Source organism: Lipotes vexillifer, unplaced genomic scaffold (genome assembly GCF_000442215.2).
Source record: "Lipotes vexillifer unplaced genomic scaffold, Lipotes_vexillifer_v1.1 scaffold150, whole genome shotgun sequence".
In the NCBI taxonomy this organism is placed as follows: Eukaryota; Metazoa; Chordata; class Mammalia; order Artiodactyla; family Lipotidae; genus Lipotes; species Lipotes vexillifer.
In genome coordinates this window covers 640,422-662,692 of record NW_006792921.1, presented here as the reverse complement: position 1 = coordinate 662,692, position 22,271 = coordinate 640,422, and the positions used below count along the sequence as shown (strand labels likewise).

The 22,271-nt window shown below is 35.1% G+C and overlaps 1 protein-coding gene across 2 annotated transcripts in view; it reads right to left on the bottom strand.

Moving 5' to 3' along the window:
* PALS2 (protein associated with LIN7 2, MAGUK p55 family member) overlaps nt 1-22,271 on the bottom strand; it is a 104,107-nt gene that overhangs the window by 7,852 nt on the left and 73,984 nt on the right. For both annotated transcript variants that reach the window (XM_007466062.1, XM_007466063.1), the window contains exons 5-10: nt 21,466-21,693; nt 10,010-10,141; nt 8,057-8,156; nt 7,652-7,720; nt 5,544-5,705; nt 91-293 (exon numbers count right to left, since the gene is read on the bottom strand). In XM_007466062.1, the coding sequence (XP_007466124.1) occupies nt 91-293; nt 5,544-5,705; nt 7,652-7,720; nt 8,057-8,156; nt 10,010-10,141; nt 21,466-21,693 (894 nt within the window). The remainder of the gene's footprint in view (nt 1-90; nt 294-5,543; nt 5,706-7,651; nt 7,721-8,056; nt 8,157-10,009; nt 10,142-21,465; nt 21,694-22,271) is intronic.

The following is a 22,271-nucleotide window of genomic DNA, read 5'->3' as shown; positions in this document are numbered from 1 at the left end:
GGGAAAGAGCCATCCTCATAATCTGAAAAAGAAACAAAAACTCCACAGGAAATAAAACTTAAAAAATAGCTTTGGAATTATGCAGCTTACTTGTGGGTTGACATCCAAGATGCAAGTTCGTCCAGTTTGGACAACTTCAAGAATAGAGTCAATCTTGGTTCCATAGAGATTTCCTTCATATTCCCCATGTTCCAAATATTTTCCAGCTTTAATATCTGCTTCCATCTCAGATCGTGACACAAATTTATATGCCTGGCCATCTTTTTCATCTTCCCTTGGTTTCCGTGAAGTAACTAAATAAAATAGCATTGAGAATTTGTACAGAGACAGTGCAGGGTATTAAAAACAAACTAAAAGGCACAGGGCAGCCTGTCTTTTCCATTTAGTGCAGGGGTTGGCAAACTATGGCCTATGACCAAATCTGGCCTGCTTCCTATTTTTGTAAATAAAGTTTTATGGACCACAGCCATGTTCATTCATTTTATCACCTATGGTTTCATTCGTTTTACCATGGTGGAATAGTTGTGACACAGACTAGATGGCCTGCAAAGCCTAAAATATTTACTATACGTGGCCCTTGAATAAAAATGTTTGCTGACCCCTGATTAGGAATGTTTTAAGAGGTAGTCTCCAATATACAATTTATATCCAAAAAATGTGCTTTATAAAGTCAGTTTGAAACTCAAAATAGATTTATTTACCTAGAAGCTGAGCCCTAAAGTTAAATTCTTAACTATGGTGAGAGCTAGTAAGTGTGAGGTATATTGCAAGTGAACATCTTTTCCAGCTGACCAGCACTCCCCTTCTCCTTAAGGAATATCAATTACAGCCTTTCTTCACACTCCTTTGAACATTTCCTAATTGAGTGTCCAACAGATGAGCAAAATTCTATTCTTAGTTGGTATTATCAATTTTCTGAAGTGTAGTTTTACCCATAAATTATCTATCCTTTATCTTGCCCCAGCACCGAACTTTTCTTCTAGCTTCCTTCTAATTAAAATTCCCAAATGCTAATTGTTTTGTGTTGCACCTTGGTGGATCTAGCCACCTGGATGTTATTATGGTCTAGTAACTTTCTCTACTCTGACCTGCAGTATTCTGAGAGAATGAGAGAGAAGAGACCAAGTCAAAAACTTAAAACATCCTTTTGTCAGGTATTTTAGAGACATACAACGCCTTTGCAACTCGGCCGTGGTAGGAATGGACGATTATCACTTTTCAAACTGTTGCAAAGGTGCAGAGTTAGGTATTCTCTGCCAACTTGCTAGCACTCCCTAGGAAGAAAAGTAATTTGTGTATGTGTGTGTGTTATTTTCAAGTTTAGCCTTAATCTGAGTTTGCCTAGATCAGATATAAAACAGTATTCTACTTCTATTAATCAAGTACTTATACATGCAGAATATCTGACAAAATCATTAACCACACGCAATTAAAGTTACAAAGTAATCAGATGAAAAACTGACAGAATTTTGACTATTTGAAATAAGCACAACACATCAAGGAAACTTTTATAAGAAGAAAACTTTAAGTTCAAGCTCAATAATAAGGGTCTAATTCATAAATAAGATTATTATGTACAAGAGGATTCCCTTTTCCCCCTGCTGTTTTCTGGCTCATTCCAGACCACGGTGGAGAGATTTATAAAGTCACTTAAAGAGCTTCAAGATGCTATGATGGCTTTTCATATTCAAAAATGTGTGATCTCTAAGGTTTCTGGGATTATTCACCAAAGGTGGTATGATAAAACTCCTAAGGCAATTTTAAACTCCCCAAATACATACATACTAGGACTTGGCTTAATATCCGTAAAGATAATTTTAGAAGAGTATGACTTTTGGGGAGGCACTACAGTGAAACCGTATATGGGAATGTGCTGCTTGAAATAAATATGTACAGGCACACACACTGCCCCCCCCAACACTACCTCCAGCATGTGGAGGGAATCTTAATTTCTTGGTGAAATATTTTTAGTTTACAAGTGAATTTTAACGACAATACCATTCTCTAGTGAAGACTCAAAAAAGAAATCTACATTGGCCCATAATTAAGCTCCTTTCCATTTCTAGAACAGAGAAATCAGAACAGGGTGGATTGACTACAGCTGATTCCTTAGGCTTATATGCTAAGCAACTAAGTAATGCGATTGCTCAGAATTTAAGTTCTGTGATTGGCAGGCAAAATTCTAATCTTTAGTAGCTCTTCAAATAGGAAATAATCAACAAAGTAACATTTTATTTGTTAACTATCCCAAGATGTATTAAAGGGAAAACATGATTCATAAGGTAGCTTGTCCACCTGGATTAATAATTTTTTATATTTTATTTTAGGACCATTTCACAATATAAAGAGAAAACTAAGTCAATTTAATCCAACACCAGCATTTACTTCCTTCCCTATGAGACTTCCCCAACCAGCCCACCAGACAATGTGTAGCACAAGACTGTGTATCAAAAATTAGGCAAACTTGTCACATTTCATCAGTATTTTTTTGTGTGTGTGTTGATTCTGAGGCTTAAAACAAACAAACACTATATAAACATGAATGATTTAAAGAAAAGTAAAACACACCTACATTATATGAAGAAGTGATACTTGACAATGTATGGATATACATAAATCTTTATATATAAAAATTCAGACTTGAATCTTTACTAAAAATAAGTCTTGAAAGGTAAAATAGTACATCTTCTGGAAAGTAATTTGGCATGAAGAAATCAAGAAGTTGAAATAAATATATTTAATACTTCTACATTTATAAATCTCTCTATATACCCTTTGGTCTAATAATTTAACATCTGAGATTTATGTATACACATTTTATCATCTCTTTATTTATAACAAAAAAGCCACCCAAACCATGTAAGTGGGTGATAACAGTAAAGCATGGTGTACTTATATGCTGGAATATTAAGAAGCTAACACAATTAATTTTTTGTGTTTTTTAATCATGATAAAATATACATAACATAAAATTTATCATTTTAACCAATATTAAGTGCACAATTCAGTGGCATTAAGTACAGTAACACTGTTGTGCAACCATCACCATTATTCATCTCCAGAACCTTTTTATTATCCTATAGAAAATAAAAAATTACACTCACTGCTTAATATTCTTAGAGATACAGAAGAGATAGCTCCAACAAACAGATGATGCTGTGGGAAAAAACAGGAAACAGAAAGTAATCCTAAAATGAAAAATATGACTACTTATGATAAAACATTGATGAGATAGAAGGTAAAGAACTCAAGGTAATCTTTTAAAGAGTAGAATAAAAAGAGAAAGGGTTGGACAACATGATTTTAAAAAGTAAGAGACTGAGGAGATGAATCCAGGATGTTCAACATCCAGCTAATAGAAATTCTAGAAAAAGTGAATAGAGAAAACGGAGAAATCATCCAAGAAATAGTAATTCCCCAGAATTGAATGACATGCATCTCTAGTCTGAAGAGCTCACTAATCATCAGCACAATAAATAAAAACAGATGTGCACAAAGGCACATCATTATTAAATTATAAAATAATGAAAACCAACGAAATAAAAAGACTGAAGGAAAAATCGGGTCATGTATGAGAGGACAAAAATTAGAATGACATTAGACTTCTTAACAAAACTGGGTTAAAGAGTAACATCTTTTGGGTTTTACAATCTAGACTTTCTATTCTCAGATAATCAAGCAAATAGAAGACAAAAAAATATACAACTTCAAATACAAAGATGCAGAAATTACATCCCATACAGCATTTTTTTGTCAAGTTACAAGGCATGTGCCGTAGCAAAACAAGGCAACAAACCAAGAAAGAAAAAGAATGGGACCCAGGAACAATAGCTTCAACCCAGGACAGCAACAAAGGGAAACATCCCTATGTGAACGTGCGGCAGCCAGAGTGGAGAGTGTGTAGCCCTCACTGAAGCTAGCTGGAGGGTTGTGGGACAGAGGTCTCGAAGAAAAAAAGCATGACTTACTAAATAAGAGGTCCTTTGGTTTAATACAAAACTATACGCATGAACACATAAGACAAGATAAAGAGGGGAAGAAAAAAACGAACTCTAGAAATTGCTGGGTTGGGGGAGAGGAAGAGGCTGTTCAAGAAAGTGAAACTGAATTAACTGAAACTAGAGCTATCTTTATGCTGGGAGGATACTCAGGAAGTCAGGAGGTAAGGCCTACAATGGACAGAACAAGAAATAGCAGAATGAAGACATTATTAAGAAATATGGAAGACTAACAAAGTAAATAGCAGAAAGATTGAAAAGTGACTGTTTCTGGTAAGTAGGCCAGAGGTGGGGTAGAGGAAAATCGAGTTATTTTTCATTACATATTTGTAAGAACTACTTGATTAAAATATGCTACATGTATTAATTTGATAAAAATGAAAAATAAAATACTTTAAAATACTTAAAATACTTTGATCACAGTGAGATTTTTATTTTAACTACTTAACTATGATTTGTCTGATTTAGTGATTTACAGTGCCTACAATGGAACTCAAAGTCTTACCCTGAAGGGATTACAAACAGCACATGAGGACAATGACAGCGTTATTGCCCCAATACACCCCTAAACATGTTAGCAATAAGATTACTCACTGAGAACTAAATGTCAAAGCATACTGGATGAAAGCAGAGAAACTCTAAAACTCATCCAAAAGAGATGGAGTGATGTTAGGCTAAGATTTGACATGGAAAGCTTAAAGGCATTAAAACACCTACAGAAATTCTGTGTTAATCAAAAGGGGGCTTGGTCAGCAATGGCAGCACAGAAAGGGGACTTATAAAGGCAACATTGGCTTGTGTTCAGGGGAGAGCGCATGTAAGTTCCCACAAGTAAAGGCTCATATATCTCCAAAATGAATGCTATCACTGCCTTATTATAAGGACTAATATACCTTTGTATTTAACTCCTTGCTCTAACTCCATTCTCATCAAGCATGCTTCTGACATTATTTAACTTTCCTTGTAAATGTGCAAATAGAGAAAGAACACAAAGATCATAAAATGAGTGTCTGGTTCATTTAATGGTTATATTTCCCATCAGTATTATTGTATTTTGTATATAAATAAATGTGACCTTCATTAATGGTGCCTGCTCTGGAAGAGGAATCTCTCTTGATGTGCTATCAAAAATCAGGTTTAGGACCTTACAGGACTGAAAGCGACAAGCCAGATCACGAGTGTCAGAGGATCCAGCAAGTTTCCCCTGATGGATGAAAATGGGTGAAAATACAACTTTTCAGATACAACATCAACTGTACAAGAAAATGCAAGGTTAATGCTGATTTTGCCACAACTCTTAATACTTGCATTTAACAAACACTTCTGGATTGAAGAGTTTGGAGAAGCGACTGCCATCAGGCAGCCAGCTGACAGGGCCCACAATGCTATTTCAAGACAGCTGTAGAGTCGCCAAGTTTTTCAGTATCATCTGCTTGTTCATTTTCATTGGCATAATTAGAAATTACTTGGGAATAAAATAATAATAATCTGCCCCACCCCCACTCCTTCTTTCCAATTAAATAGTAAAGGAAACGGAAAACTTACATGGCACTGTGGTTCCAAATCTAGTGGGATTCAACACTATGAACCTGTTTTTCAAGCTTCTTCGTCCCACACCTTGAGCTCCTATCAATACTAATGTCTTTCTCTGGAAGGGAGGCATTTTGGCTACCTCCTCGTATATCTGGATTTCATGACGATCAAATTCTAAAAGTAAGGAAATGGGAAAACATCATATTCAGTTATCTTTTATTTTTTAATTATTATTTTAAAATTAATTAATTTTTGGCTGCGTTTAGTCTTCGTTGCTGCGTGCAGGCTTTCTCTAGTTGAGGTGAGCGGGGACTACTCTTTGTTGCGGTGCACGGGTTTCTCACTGTAGTGTCTTTTGTTGCAGAGCATGGTCTCTAGGTGTGCGGGTTTCAGTAGTTGTGGCACGTGGGCTCAGTAGTTGTGACTCGTGGGCTCTAGAGCACAGGCTCAGTAGTTGTGGCACACGGGCTTAGTTGTTTCGCAGCGTGTGGGACCTTCCTGGACCAAGGCTGGAACCCGTGTCCCCTGCATTGGCAGGCGGATTCGTAACCACTGCGCCACACGGGAAGTCCCTCAGTTATCTTTTATATGGATGAAAAACCTCTGCTATTCTGTTCAGTAATGGCTTAATGGCTTAGTTGTCTTGATAGTTAAGTATCACTTTAATTGTACTGACTTAGTACAGATTTTTAAAAATAAATTTGGTAAAGTACAATAAATTATTTTGTACCCTAATTTAAACACCTGCTTCTATTCATTTGCCTTAAAAAATTGTCTAACAAAACTAGAAAAATACCCTTACTTTATCCTTATCAGATAATCTATCCCTTAAAACCTGTTTCTTATTAATTCATCAGTAGAAATAATTACTTAATATAATCAAATTGCAAATTAGTTTATGTAATCTATTCTACTAAAAAGTGAGTATCAAATATGGAGGATAGCAGTACACTTAGAGTGGCTGCTTAAATAAGTTTCATAGAATGAGTATCCCCTTCCAATGATATAAATGAATAAATACTGTGTGGTGAACTCTGCAAATATGAGTTTGATTAATAAAATGCGTATAGACAACATACTAACATTTAAATATTAAGATTCTAAATTTATGTATAAAATAAAATGTTGGATCTTAACTATTTTCAGTAGAAACACATTCCAAAATTATGATCAATGGGAAAATTAGAAATTTTCCATTTTGCAAGAAAGCTTTAAGAATATATATTTAATGAACAATAAAGCCAGAGGATTTGAAATATTATATTACCTATTATTATGGCTATAACTCTCAATCTATAGTAATAACACTTCTTCCTTAGGTTATTATCTTAACAGCAACACTTTCTTTGCACAATTTCTCCACAATAGATTAAGGGAGAGTCTAATTTCCCCTTATTATAATATTATTATTATAGTACATTATTAGATTATTTCCTTTCTAATGTGCTATTTAGTTTATTACCAATATAGAGGTAGCTCTGAAGTCAAGAAAGCACTTTAAAATTATCAATTCTTTTGAGTAAGCCTCCAGAGCCTTCTAATTCTAAGAGCTGCATTTCACTCCTATCAGCCTTTATAACTGAAAAGAATAACTGTGGTAGGTGTCATATTTATCTTTATTTAAGTCTAAAAGATTTAAGAAAGAATCCTACTAGATCAGGCTAAGATTTGTTTGGTCCAGTATTATTTTTCCAAAGGTATCATGGACAATGTTATGGCAGAATATGGTTGCCCTTAATCATAACTCTTTCATTATCTTTATAAAGGCATTCTGTTCTGTAGAAATGACACAAGTTTCTATCAAAGTTCTTGAACAAATAGTTTCAATTGTCACAGTGTTCCTTCACTGATACAAGCATAAATCCTAACCAATTCATTTTATTATAAACTATGAGTATAAAATAAAGCACACTAGTGATAGTGCAAGTATATATATCAGGATTTAAATAATGCCTGTATATTATTGTACCAAGTGTTCACATGGCAGTCCCTTGCAGCTGGGTACCAATCTGAATTAATTCATTTAAAATTATACATTTAGAGTGTATGCCACATTGAGTAATGATATAAAGCTATTTCATACTTCACTTGGATTTCTCAAAAATGTATTTAAAACATACCTGCATTTCTGGTTGTGAGATACATCATCTTTTTCTTTTTTTTGCTACTTATGGTTCCACAAAAAGGTCCTGAAGGATGACAAGGCAAATATAACTTAAACAGTATGTCAGACTATATACATTGCCCTGTGGTGTTCTATAAGGGTGGGAGAATTATCTTCCCAGTGTTGCATCCTACAAAGCAGAAGCAGGCAGGGGTGAGTTGAGCCACTGAATTCTGATACAATACCAGCAGGTGGCAGAAAGGGAACAAAAAGTTTACTTTTGAGAGCAGTACACTAAAGCAGATGAGAGGGATTAATTCTAGATATATTTTAAATAAATTCATCAGCTAATTCAGATGAAAGAGGCAAAGAAAGGTGGCCACAAAGGACTACTTGTTACTTATTGTATCGAGTTCATCACCTGAATTGTCCCAGTCTCTTCTAACAAATGCCTTTCTCTTCTCTTCCAGGAACTGGCTTGGAATGAGACCAGCGCTTCCTCCCTCTTTTACGTGGCTAGCCTAGAATCAAATTAATGAATTGTATATCTCAGCGATCAAAATTTGAGACCACATTCTAATAAGTAGGACAAGCAATAGTTAAAAAAAAATCACATTTGATCTTAAGAAACTGACCTTGATATTTAAATCCATGGCCTTGTCAGGATATTGAAACACTTTAGTACTGAGGAATCAATGGGTACCTAACCAGTGTGCCACTTGGTAGTGAATTTTTAGACCAAAATACAAAGGTATACAGGCTCTTTAAATTACTAAAACTTTTTATTTATAATACTAAACTAGTGAGAATGGAAAGGAATAAATGCTGTTATGTGTTGGCACCTACTTAGGTGTTTGTTATCCAATAATCCTACTACGTTGGTATTTCCTGAGGCCAAATCAATGGGAAAAAAAACAAAAAAGAGAGACAGCATTGGGAGAAAAGAGTGGAGAGTTTAGTTCATGCTACCAGGAATCTGAATATCCTGAGGGGGAGTAAGTTTAAAATAGGTAAAACGTCACCTACTGTCAACAAACTAACTTAAAATGAAACCCAAAGAAGTGCTATTACAAAATAGCGGCTGGAGAACTGGCTACTAACAGTTTATCCCACATTAGTGATTTTATCCTTACAGCTAGCACAGAAAAATCCAGTATCATTTTTAGCAATTAAAATCCTGAAAAATACAATTAGAGTAATAGATGACAAACATTCAGGAAGAGATTGAGATAGATAATGGTGACAGGGTTAGAAGAGAAAACTAAGAGATGGCATTCACAGAGAAGGGAAAAAAGAGAAAACTGGGAAAGTTTAAAAAAGGACACTGTCACAGAAAGCAGGTTTTTTTAGATGAGTTCTAAGAAATTCAGTGGAAACCTCTTGAAATCATGGATTCCATTTAAATTACTCATTTCTTAGTTCTCTCACCACACTGTGCCCTTATACATCATAATGTCTTAATTTAAATTTAAGGACATATTAGCAAGACTGTTCTTATTCTTGTAATTCATTCCCCCTTAGAAGTCAATATAACTTATTAGAGGTAATGTGAGTTACTAATGTCTCCATTTAATTCAGAACTTAGTGCTAGGTACCAGGTCCTTTTCTTTCACACTTTGTTCCTTAATGAGACTCTCTTTTGCTTTTACAGTTTAAGAGATTTCAGACTTTGTTTCTACAGTTCTGAATACTGTGGTTGCTAGTCAATGTAAACAAGTACAAAACCGGACTTATTACTTATGCTAGAGTTTTCTGAAAATGGTATTAGTGGAAAGGAAAAGGAAGACCATCGCACACATCTTCTGGAAGATGGAGGGTGGAAAGACAGTGATAACACACATCCCTTTCCATACACACAGATTTCAATCCAAGACCAAACAACACAGATGATAAAGCAAGCCTTCATTTCTCAATTACTGCGAAGAGGTGGGCAAATGGATTTAAGACCTTAAGAAATTACGTTTTATTTGTCATGAATGTATACATAGAGGAGACAAGAGGAAGACTACCTACAGTAAAAGACTCCTAGTTAAGAGGAACAAACACTAAAAAGGGATGACCCCCACGTGAGTTGTTCCTACCCAATACTATATTTTACTGCAATCACATGTGGAAGAACTGACTGGTCTAGTTTCTAAACCAAAGGAAGAGCACCACAGGCTAGTTAATTCTGCATTTATTAACAGCTACTCACAAATTCCCTCTCAATTTGGTCTTCTGTCCACAAAATTAGCAGCCATGAAGCAGGAGCTGTTCATGCAGGAAAAATCATTGGAACAAATGCTAATACCTTCTTCCTGAATATTCAGATATTGGCCAGATCTAAGATTAAAAATAAAAAGGCAGTTGAAGAAATTTTGAGAAGCATACTAACCTGCCACCAGTTTGGGTCTTCTCTGTTTACAATCTGAAGAATTTCTCCTTTTGAAAACTTCAATCCTGCTTCTTTGCAGGGTATCAGGTTATCATTGTATGGATTATAATCAAAATGACATTTCACAAATACCTAAAACACAGCACAATTAAAAATACTAGAGATGTATGATTTGTCACGGGATTTCTGAAATCTTTTTCAAAACACTGTGATTTAATTGTAACTGACAATGTATTTAGTACTTCAACTAAGGAACTTTTTTTCCTTAAATAAGTATAAAATTATTAGAACACTAATAATTTGGTATCAGAGAAGAAAATAAGAAATAAACGTTAGTACTACATTAAGTTTTTGTTTCTATTTTTAACTTCTAATTGTAAATTGACAATTGTTTTCTTCCACCATTCTTACTCTTTCTCCCAATCTTTTCATGTGATTTTCCAACCAACACTGCGTAATTTTTATGCAAGTAAATGCTACCTTCTAATTAACATTCTGAATTAATATATGCAGCTGATTTAAGGCATGTATTTCAGATATAATAGGACTGACTTCTTAAAAGTTTCCTGAAGCAAAAATTAAATACTAAAAGTTCATATTGAAATCAGACCTGAAATATATTTATTAAACTTAAAAAACAAAAAACAAAATACAACCCACTTTCATCCTTGGTAATAACATATATTTTTAATCACACAGATTCACACTAGCCAAAATTAGTGTGGAAAATACTTTTCTGGAATCATCTTGCTTTGATGTAAACGATCAGCATTAAATTAATTGTAAGACAAATACTGAAAAAGCCTTGAAACTATTTCCCAATTTAAATTCATTTAACCACACAAATTTCCTTTAAATCTGTTTTATTAATAAAAGTATGTCAATTACCACTATTAGTTATGATCTCCAATATCCAAAATATTTATTTATTAATTTTAATTTGAATTCTAATTAAGTTAAGCATTTTCAGTATTTGATGGCAAGTTCAGAGCAATTACTTTCTTAATACAGACTTTTTTCAGGCTTATTTATAGAAATGCACATTTTATCTGCTAAAGAACTGACTTAGTATTAATCAGCAGGTAAACTAGCAAGCAGGAAAGCACATAGTCAAATAACAATGTTATTTTTCTATTTATCATACTTCTATAAATATAACCAAACAAGATATTCAAATAACACACGCAGATATATTACATTATTAGTGTACTAAAATGTAATGTGATGGATGCACATTAAAATAATTTAAAAATAACTAAATTTGGGAACATGACAAAATTTTAGTTACTTACAATTAGATGATTTTGATACAAAGCATTCAGAATATTTTCAGTAACTTTTGAAAGGCTAAATAGTAATGCTTAAAAAAATCAGTAAGCCAATCATTTTTTTCCTGATATACAATTTTAGAAATATCTCAAAGGCAAGCATACAAACAGTATTAAGATTGCTAAAATGTGACAACTGGCTAACTTGACAATGGCATGCAGCTCAATGTTTTGGCAATGGAAAATACCCAAAATGATTAAGTGTAATTAAGGTAAATTTAGCTGGCTGATAAGACAGAAAAACAGAGTACCAGAGAATGTCCTGGAATGACATCATACCTGACGGATGTGTGATGGATGCCTCTCCATATTGATGCAACTCTAAAAATACATTTTTCATTGCATAAATAAAGCCAGACTTTAAACTGATAATAAATTAACAAAATACAAACTACTGGCCCATTTTTACTTCGCTCATTTGGTAAAGCAACTACTTCCCTAATTAATTGTCCATAGGCTATAACACCTGAAAATGATACAAGCAAAAGTTAGAGGTGTTTGAGATGAGGCAGAGAAGAAGGATGGATATGCAAAGTTGTAAAAATACCTGGATACTCCTTACTTCTCAAGAAAGCTGCACTGAATTAATAGTAAGAGGATTCTGTCATCTAACCATGAATATGTTTATTATTCTTATCTGTGGGACAGAATATATTTTATAACAAAAGGCTCAGACTTTCTGAGTTAGTCCAAGTTTCAAATATTCATTTCCTTACTCTCATCAAATTGTTCTGGAAATGTCATTATTTGTCAAACAAACCACATCTCTCCAATGTAAAAGATTTCTGGAAGAAGCGATTCTATTTTTTCATTAACCAAATTAGTTTTGGAACATTACTCTCAAGCTCAAAAACTCAGATTAAACTAGCTTTGCTCTGAATTTTGAAAATTTGTCTGAAAAATCAATGAACTCAACCTTTGATCTAAACATTTTGTAATGACCTTTAAATCACAGAGTTTTGACTAGATTTAGTATAATTGTATTTTTTAAAGTATATTTTAAAGTGTTTCATTAATAGGCTATGGATGTTAACTGTTCATTGGTTATTAAGAAGTTACTAAATACAACTGGTTAATATATTTCAATCTCATATTCTTCTTATCTCTAACAGAACTGAATAACCAACAATCTAAAGTAGAAGGAAGAGAAAAAAGAAAGTACAAATAGCTTTTAAACACAGGAGGAGATGTTAACCTCACTCAGAGTAGAAATACAAATTAAAACTATATTATAATAACATTTCCTTCCTGTCACATTAGCAGGAATCCAAATATTTGATAACATTCTGTAGATAGGAAAATGCCTATTGGCCCACAGTCCTAACAGGTTGGTGGAAGAACTGGTTTAATCCCTTGGGAGGACAATTCAGCAAAGCTATCAAAATTATAAATGCAAAAAACCTCTGACCTAGTAATCCACCTCTGGGAATGTGTTCAACAGCAGTGTTACTCAGATAATATGCAAGATGACTTACGTAGAAGACTATTAACGACTGAATATGTCCTAATCACAAAAGATTGGAAGCAATCTTAACTGTTTAACAATAGGGAGTGAGGACTAGACTGGTAGTAGATTAGGAGGGAGATTTCAGCTGAATACATATTCCTATTTCTTGACTTCTAGAACCATGGGAATGATTCACCTATTCAAAAATTAAATGCTTATGGTAATGAAAGTAGAGATAAAATGACTCCCACTTCTGACTAAGAGAAGTAACAAGGACCCACCCTCTAAACTGAAACAACTAAAATACTGGACAAAACATATGAAATGTTTGTCAAGACATCACACACCGAAGACAGTGATCCCTAAAAACTGGAAATAAACAAGATGAACTATACAATTGCCCCAATTAACTGCACAGAAAAAGTTTCCAGGTTGTAACCCAGAAAGGGGGACTCTAGGTAGAGCCTGCTGGTCTCCAAGTTGATGAGATGAGCTGAGAGACAGGGAGATCAAGGGGGTTACAGTGCACAGAACAGAGTGACAGTGAGGAAAGGGTTACACAGAGAAAGGGCTCAAGAACTAGAGGACTCCCGCCAGCGTTCAGCTGAATACTGATCAGTGCATGTCATGAGTACCATCAAGTAAAGAATCAGCATTATGGGGAACAATATCAGGAGGTCATGCAGGGTCAGAAATAGTTTCTGTTATCACCAGTGTGAGTGGAAAAACCTCATAATTCATGAAGCATTCAGTATTTGGGAGGGTTTTGCCCTAGACTTAATCCTACTCTGGTTGCACCTAACAAAGCTTAAAAAGCACAATCTGAAAGGATCTAACTGCTCCCACATAATGTAACTATCCTAGAACAAAACCTGAGAATATTTCTAAGAATACAAAAATATCCAGCACTCAGCAAGATAAAATTCATATCTGGCAGCCAATCAAAAATAACCAGACATGCAAATAAGCAGGAAAATACAACCTAAAATATGGAGAAAAATGAACCAATTAAGAGTGACCCGGAAATGACAAATGGGACTGATTTAGTAGGCAAGGACATTAAAATAGTTATTTTTAACTTTACATATTGTAGTCGTATGTTCAAGAAGCTGGAGGAAGGATTCGGCATGTTAGGTAGAAACACGGCAGATATAAAAAGGTTCCATTCAAATTTCTAGAGATGAAAACAAAAATATCTAAGATGAAAAGTACACTGGATATGATAAACAGCAGATTAGAAATTTTAGAAAAAAATAATAATAAATTTGAAGACAAAGATATAGAAACTGTCTGACATGCAAAAGTGGGAGAAAACAAGACTGAATAAATGAAAAGAGTATCAGTGAGCTATGGGACAACTTCAAGGAGCCTAACATGTATAACTGGTGTCACCAAAGGACAGGAGTAACAGAGGAACAAAAAAAATATTCCAAGTAATAACAATCAAAAAATTTCCAAATCTAATGAAAGAGTCTTTTTAACAACTGAAAATAAACTGGAAAAATTGGATACCTACATGCAAAACAAAAACCCCAAACCAACACTTTGATCCATATCTTATACCCAATATAAAAACGCAGTGTAAATGGATCACAGAGCCAGATGTAGAGTATACAATTATAAAACTTTTAGAAGAAAACATAGGAAAAAATCTTTATAACCATGTGTTGTACAAAGATTTTTTCACACAGAACAAAAGCATGATTCATAAAAAGAAAATGGACAAATCAGACTTCATCAAAATTAAGAATGTCTGCTCTTTGTATTACAGTGTTAAGAGAATGAAGACAAGCCCCTTCTCACTTGGATAAAATCTTTGTAAGTCATAATTTCGATAAAGTACTTGTATCAAGACATAAAGAACTCTCTAAGCTAAATAATAAGGGAAAAACAACTCAATAAAAAATGGATGAAAGATTTGAAGACATCACCAAAGTAGTCATAAGCATGGCAAATAAGCACATGAAAAGATGCTCAATAATAGCAGTCATTAGGGAAATGCAAATTAAAATCAGGATGAGACACCATGACACACCTATTAGAATGGCTAAAATTATAAAGACTGACCATACCAAATGCTGGTGAAGATGTACAGTAAATGCAACTTTCCTATAGTGCTGGTGGGAATGTAATTAGTACAACCACTTTTGAAAACAGTATGGCCATTTCTTTACAAGTTCAACATATACCTACCAAATGACCCAGTACTTCAACTCTTAGGTATTTACCTGAGGGACTTACATGTAAATGTCCATAGCATCTTTATTTATAGTAGCCCCAAACTGGAAACAACAAAAATGTTCATTAGCCAGTCAATGGGTAATCAAACTGTGGTACAGCCATGCAATGGAATACTAGTTGTTAATAAAAAGGAATCAACTACTGATACACATAAAAACATGGATAAATCCCCAAATAATTATGCTGAGTGAAAGAAGTCAGATTTTTAAAAAAGCAAAATCAAAGGATTCATGTTGTATGAATCCATTTATATAAAAATATAGAAAATGTAAGCTAATTTATAGTGACAGAAAGCAGAGCAGTACTTGCCTGGCATGAAGGTTGGGCTGGGGGTAAGGAGCAGGTGGGAAGGATTACAGCGGACCCAAGAAAACTTCTGGGGGTGATAGATACGGTCACTGTCACGACTGTGTTGAGGGTTTCATGGGTACATAATAGATATGTCCACATTTATTAACTGTATGCTTTAAGTATATGCTATTTATACAAACTTTACCTCAAAGATACCTTTAAAAAGTAAAGCTAAAAATAGTCAAAGTACTGACAAAATAAAATATTGCACAGGGGTATGCTGTGCCTATGCAAAGGATAATAATTAGCAGAAGAAGAAAAATTATCAAATGGATAAAAGGCTGGAGAAACATCTCCAATCATGACCTTTGTCATAAATCTGAAGGAGGCTGGTAATTCGTTTGGGAATGTGCTGGCTGAACATGGCACAAGTGCTGCGTACACACTCTCAGTCTCAAACCATAGTTTCAGGTCCACCTGAGTTTACACATGAGAGTAAGTGACAAGGTAGTGAATACAGTGATCAGAGTTGCTAAGAAGTTCTCTACAATAATAACAGATAATTAAGGGAGAATGTTATTTTTCTAAAGATTTTCAAAGTGTATGAACTCAGCCTATTCAAATGCACACACACAAACAATATATTTTGAGATCAGCAAGGAAACTAGATTATATATTTGGTTTAAAAAACTTTCAGGGGTAAATAACCATACGTGGGCCACAAATTTAAGCTTCTGTTAGTTAAAAATATATATATATATTTTTAATTTATTAACCTGGCTGCTCTGAAATCATACTACTAATAATTCTTAATTTACATTACACTTGAGTCATTAGTTCATGCAAGGCCTGCTTTTATTTTGTTAGTTTTAACAATATAATAAAAGCCATGAACTTGCCACTCAAAGCAGAGGCTAGAAACCTACATGGTCCTCCTGCCCACATTCCATTACATCCCACCACCCTCGCTTCCCCAACAATGAAAGTAACCCTCATCCCGAATTTTGTGTCCACAAACTCCTTGCTTTCCTTTTTGTATAGTTTTATTAAACCTATATGTAATCTGTAAAAGTATATATATCTAGTTATTTAAAACTTAAAATAGTATCATGCTCTGTGCATGTACTCTTTTGGGGAACTGACATGCTTGTTAACATGTTTCTAGCTGTACATATTGCTCTAAGAAATTATGTGTCTTAGTATATGTAAACATTCAACCCTAATAATGCTAAACCTTTTTCCTCCCAACGTGGTTATACAATTTGCACTGCCACCAGCAATGTAGAATACTTTATATTCACAGCTACATTTTTTGCCAACTGAATGTTATAAAATGGTATCTCACATTGTGACTTTTAATATCTCTTCGTATGTTTACTGATGATGTATCCCCTTTTACTTGATTTGTGTATGTAGAGTTCATATATTATCCCTGTGAATAACCAATTTCATTCATTGAATAGTCTTTCTCACTGAAAGACATATCGTCTCTGTCAGATATCAAAGAAATGTATGTGTGTAGGTCTCTTTCTGAACTCTCTCTCCCACTGTTCATTCTGTCTAGTCCTAAGCCAATAATACCACATATCTTAATTCCTACACATTAATAATAAGCCCCTCTTCCTGCTTTTCTGCCTCAAAAGTGTCTTGGCTATGCATCTTATCAAATACTGTGAAAAAACTTATTGAAATTTTCACTGAAATTTAACTGAATCTACAAGTCAATTTAAGGAAAACTGATATCTTCATAATATTGTCTTCCTGTCCATGAACATGATATATCTGTTTACTTAGATCTTACTAATTTTTTGTGCATGGAGGTCTTGAATATTTTTGTCAGATTTATTCCTAGACATAAATGTGACATTCTCTGACTCTATTATAAATGTCCTAGGTAATTTCTAGATGTTTACTTATGGCATATAGAAATGCAACTGACTTTTATATATTAATCTTATTTTCAAGTATCTTGCTAAATGATTTCTAATAATTTATACTTTGGGGGGTTTCAAATAAAAAATCTTACTATTTGAAAATAATATTTTATTTTCTCCTTTCCTAGTCTTTTGCTTCCATAATTAATTTATTTTTGTCTTCATGCGCTTATGGAACTTTCCATAAAATATTGAACATAAGTGGCGCTAATGAACATCCTTCTCTAGTTCTGAATTTTTTTAATGATGCAATGACTTTATTAATCCTTGTTTTAAAACTTTATGTTCTGGCTTCTTTGGCTTAATTAACTGCAAATAAATAACTGTATAAACAACAATTTAAAAAGCAGCAGTGTCCAAGAGCCTCAGAATTTAAAATGTTACAGGTTTCGATATTTCACTATATCCTAAACAAAATTTTTTAGGAGTCAAAATTCTTGAAGTTTCGTTTTTTTTTTTTAAAGAAGTGGTCAATTCCCTTTGCTTCACTGTTGGAAGCCTCATCAAAATTCTGAACAAGATCACCCTCCTCCCCAATAGCAAGTGGAGCTTTTCCATCCAGCTTATGCCAGGATCTTGAAAGCCTGTTGACACCAAGCTGGTCTAAGATTGGGGTGACCTTTCTGTCAAGGGCTTTGTCTCAGCATGGCTGGTAATGGTGAAAGTGTTTGCTGCCAGAGACCTCTGAGCGTTAGGACTGTTAAGGTGGATCATCACTCCCTGGGTTTGTAAATATATTTACCTCTTTAAAAGTCAGAGATACTGTTTATTCCTAGTTTCTTTAAGGAGAACTGAAGATTTTTTATCATCTGTGGTAACAGATATTTGTAATATCATCTGTTACTCTATATATCATCTGAGGGTGGTTCCTTTTTATCCTCACAATTATGCCTGAAGTTTGGCAAGTTTCTCTTGGTATATGGTGGGTTTTTCTCATCTTAGGGTGGAAACTGGGCTTCACAGGGGCCTGGGGTTGGCACTCAAGTAGTCTCAGGCAGTCCAGCTTAGACTCCAGTTCCTGATTTTAAAGAGAAATGCTTCTAACAGTCAACTATTGAGAATGTTTTAGGTTTTTTAATTAAAAAAAAAATAAGATTAAGGAGGTTCTTTCCTGTTCCTAATTTACTAATCTTTTTCAAAAAAAAATCATAAGTACTGAATTTTATTAAATTCTCTACTGATATTTTTCTCCTTTAATCTGTTAATGTGTTTGGTTACATATATGGATTTTCTAACATGAAACCATCCTAGCATACATGGGATAAATCCAACTTGGACATGTTGTAGTATCTTTTTTATATATTGTTAAATTTCATTTGCTAATATATTACTGAGAATTCTTATATGTATATCCTTGAGTGAAATAAAACGAATTTCTTTTCATAACATTTTTGGCACCTGGGTCATAATGGCCTCAAAGAGAAAATTCCCATCAATTTGGCCTTAAATAAAGAAATGGAATTTTAAAGAGCCTTTGGAAACCCAACATATATGTAAGTTGAACTTGAGAACTAGCTGCAACTTCTAACCCATCCTGATCTTCAAATTAAAAATATAGATTCTTAGGTCTCATGAAAGATTTTGGATTTTTAGTAAGCACCTCAAATGTTACTGATAAAGATGATCCACTGACCATGCTTTGAAAAACAGCACCCTGGTAAGGAGACTTCCTGGCTTCCATCTGCTCTCACGGCAATAAGAGAAAGAGTTAAGACAGGACCAACAGGACTACATGGTGGAGCTTCCAGTGAGTGAAAGAGGGGCAGAGTTGGAAAGGCTGAAGCCCTTGATTCCCATTAGTGTCTCTTAGTAAGAGGACCACAATGTGCCCAGGACAGTCGTATTCCAGCATAATGTAATCATTCCCCCTCTCACTTTAAAAATGTCCCAGTTTGGCTGTGTTTTCTCTCTCCTGTTGGAAGGCTTCATGTTAGAGTCTTCTTTTTTATGGTAAGATAGGTCTGAGACTGCCTCAGGCTTGGATGGAAGGCCTCTCCTTCCCCATTTCAATGCCCTCTCCCAGTTCTGAAGGCTAAATAAAAAGCAGAGTTTGCGAAGGCACAGGATGGACAAAAATGTATGCCTAAGATAGGGCTAAATGCCCTTGCATTTCACATCATTCAGACCATCACCAGGTGCAGAATCTACAAAGGAATTTGGGCCGAAGCCCTAGCTACTAATATCACAAAAATTACTTTTTCCCATAAAAGTCCATCATAGCCATGGTGAGCTGGTAGGAATTCTGAAGTGTGAACCACAGGGGAAAAAGAAAATCTAACTATCACAACTAACATATAATTTAAAAATAAATACATAAATCTTAAGTTCTACTTTTCCAATCTACTCAGGTGTCAACTGAGGAAAAAAGTAGTCTGAGAGGTACTAGTTATTTAAAATGTCTCTTTTTTTTTTTTGAGGTACGTGGGTCTCTCACTGTTGTGGCCTCTCCCATTGCAGAGTACAGGCTCTGGACGTGCAGGCTCAGCGGCCATGGCTCACGGGCCCAGCCGCTCCGTGGCATGTGGGATCTTCCCGGACCGGGGCACGAACCCATGGTCCCCTGCATCGGCAGGCGGACTCTCAACCACTGCGCCACCAGGGAAGCCCCTAAAATGTCTAATTTCTAACACCAGTTCTTTCATGATTCTTTTCCTTGAAGACAAGGTCTCTACCCTTCATTTGAACCAAAGTTCACTATAAGCCTCTGTATTTTCAGAAATCCAATTTACATACTAAAATTCATGACTGACTATTCTTTTTTTTTTTTGCGGTACGCGGGCCTCTCACTGTTGTGGCCTCTCCCGTTGCGGAGCACAGGCTCCAGACGCGCAGGCTCAGCAGCCATGGCTCACGGGCCCAGCCGCTCCGTGACATGTGGGATCTTCCCGGACCGGGGCACGAACCCGTGTCCCCTCATCGGCAGGCGGACTCTCAACCACTGCGCCACCAGGGAAGCCCCATGACTGACTATTCTTATCCTCCAAAGAATATAAAGCAGGTATTCAACACACACTGTTTCAAAGAATTGTATGTAAATATAAACACTAGTCTTTTAAATTATATTATCAATATTAAAATAAAATATACTGGCAGTATCTTATGTAAAAGACCTATAATTTTATTCACACATGAAACAATAAATTTATGGAATAAACCTGAATAATTAAAGGCATCTAAAACATTGATAGATATTTCCTATGTCTTCAGTATCTAGATTCAACAACCCTCTCTCTCCTCAGTTCCAACATGCTTACCATAATTGTCAACTGTTCCTTTACCATTACTTTATTACTTTTTCCTTCTTTACCACTTCTTTACAATCACAACAACACCACCTCATCGCCACCATCATAACAATAGCAGCAACTACTTGCTGAGCACTCAGGATATGCCAGGTGCTGCTGTGAGAGCTTAATGTGAATTAACTCATTTGATCCTTACAACAATCTTTTAAGGAAAGAAATATCCCAACTATATAGATGAGAAAACAAAAGCACAGAGAGAATAATCTAGTAAGCGGTGGTACAGGTATCTGAACCAAAGCAGTCGTCACAGCCTTCCATTAGAGTTGCCTTTCACAAATTACCCCAACACCTTCAAAAATCTGCTTTCTGACTACACGATCTCATCTCTCTCCTTTCTGAAATTCACTCAACATAATGAGATTAGATGATCACTGTCATTAAAACATTCCTCTGCTTAATAATCTATTTTAACTAAAAATTAGTTACAAAATGTAGACCAAATGCGTACAAATCAGGTGTTCAAGATTCTTTTCATTTTGGACCCATCCTCTCTCTCTGGCCTCATTCTCTATTTAGCCCATCAGAGGAACACTAAGCTGGAGGTGATCAGGACTACATGCTTATTTTCTCACACAGCCTGGAACATAACAGGTGTCAAAAACATTTGCTAGATTAATGACTAAAAGGCTTTATGGTTTTTCTCATACCTAGCTGTAGGTTACTGAAATGCTAGGGTTCATGGTGTTCACAAAGAGATTTCTTTCCTAATTTCTTTTGAATAGTAAGATGATATTGTTTAAAAATCCAAAAATTCACCCATGACAAAATAAGGCACTTTAGAACAATTAAACCAGGTAGTTTTTTCTCTTCTCTTCTCTTTAGCAAAAAAGTAGCAACTGGTGGCTCTACCCAACAGTGTGATTAAAGAAATAAAAGCATTCTTAATATTACCAAGAACTTTATTACTAACCTGTTGAGGAATAATGGTATCTCTATAGCTTGGTAAAATTTTCAGGGTGACACTTCCACTAATATTTTTCAGTAATTCTTGTAATTCCTTTGGATTGTTTCCAACCTCATGGCCATTGACTTCTTTAATGATATCTCCCACATGAAGCAGACCCTGTCGATCTATCATCCCTCCATGAAGGATTCGGGCAATTACCAGATCATTATTTTCAACCCTAAATGTTACACCCTAAAGGAAATAAAGAATGGAATTATTGATTTTAGGTTGTTAGGAAGAAATCTTAAATAGTCATGAACATGTATGTATAAGAAAATAATTCCAAAAGTAGGTAAGTGAATCATTCCTACTTTTCTCACGTTCTCTCCTGACTCAATACTCTAATCTCATTAAACCATGTGCAACTGTGATAACATATGCCAGGGGTCCGTGGCCTGTTAGGAACCAGGCCGCTCAGCAGGAGGTGAGTGGCGGGTGAGGGAGCAAAGTTTCATCTGCCGCTCCCCATCGCTCCCATTACCGCCTGAACCATCCCCCCCAACCCCATGGAAACACTGTCTTCCACAAAACCGGTCCCTGGTGCCCCAACGGGTGGGGACCGCTGACATACCATCCCTTAAAAAAGGACTTCCATGGTAAGGGTAACTGAAAATGAAACATATCTTAGCTTGCATTCCACAGGATAAAAGGAAGCTTGAAGGAGCAAGAAAACGTATTTGTGTATTCTGATGGCCTTGTTCCCGGCTTTTCTCATTTTTCCACTTCACTGTTCTTATAGTCAGAGCCCAGAAATAAGCATGTCAGCAGGA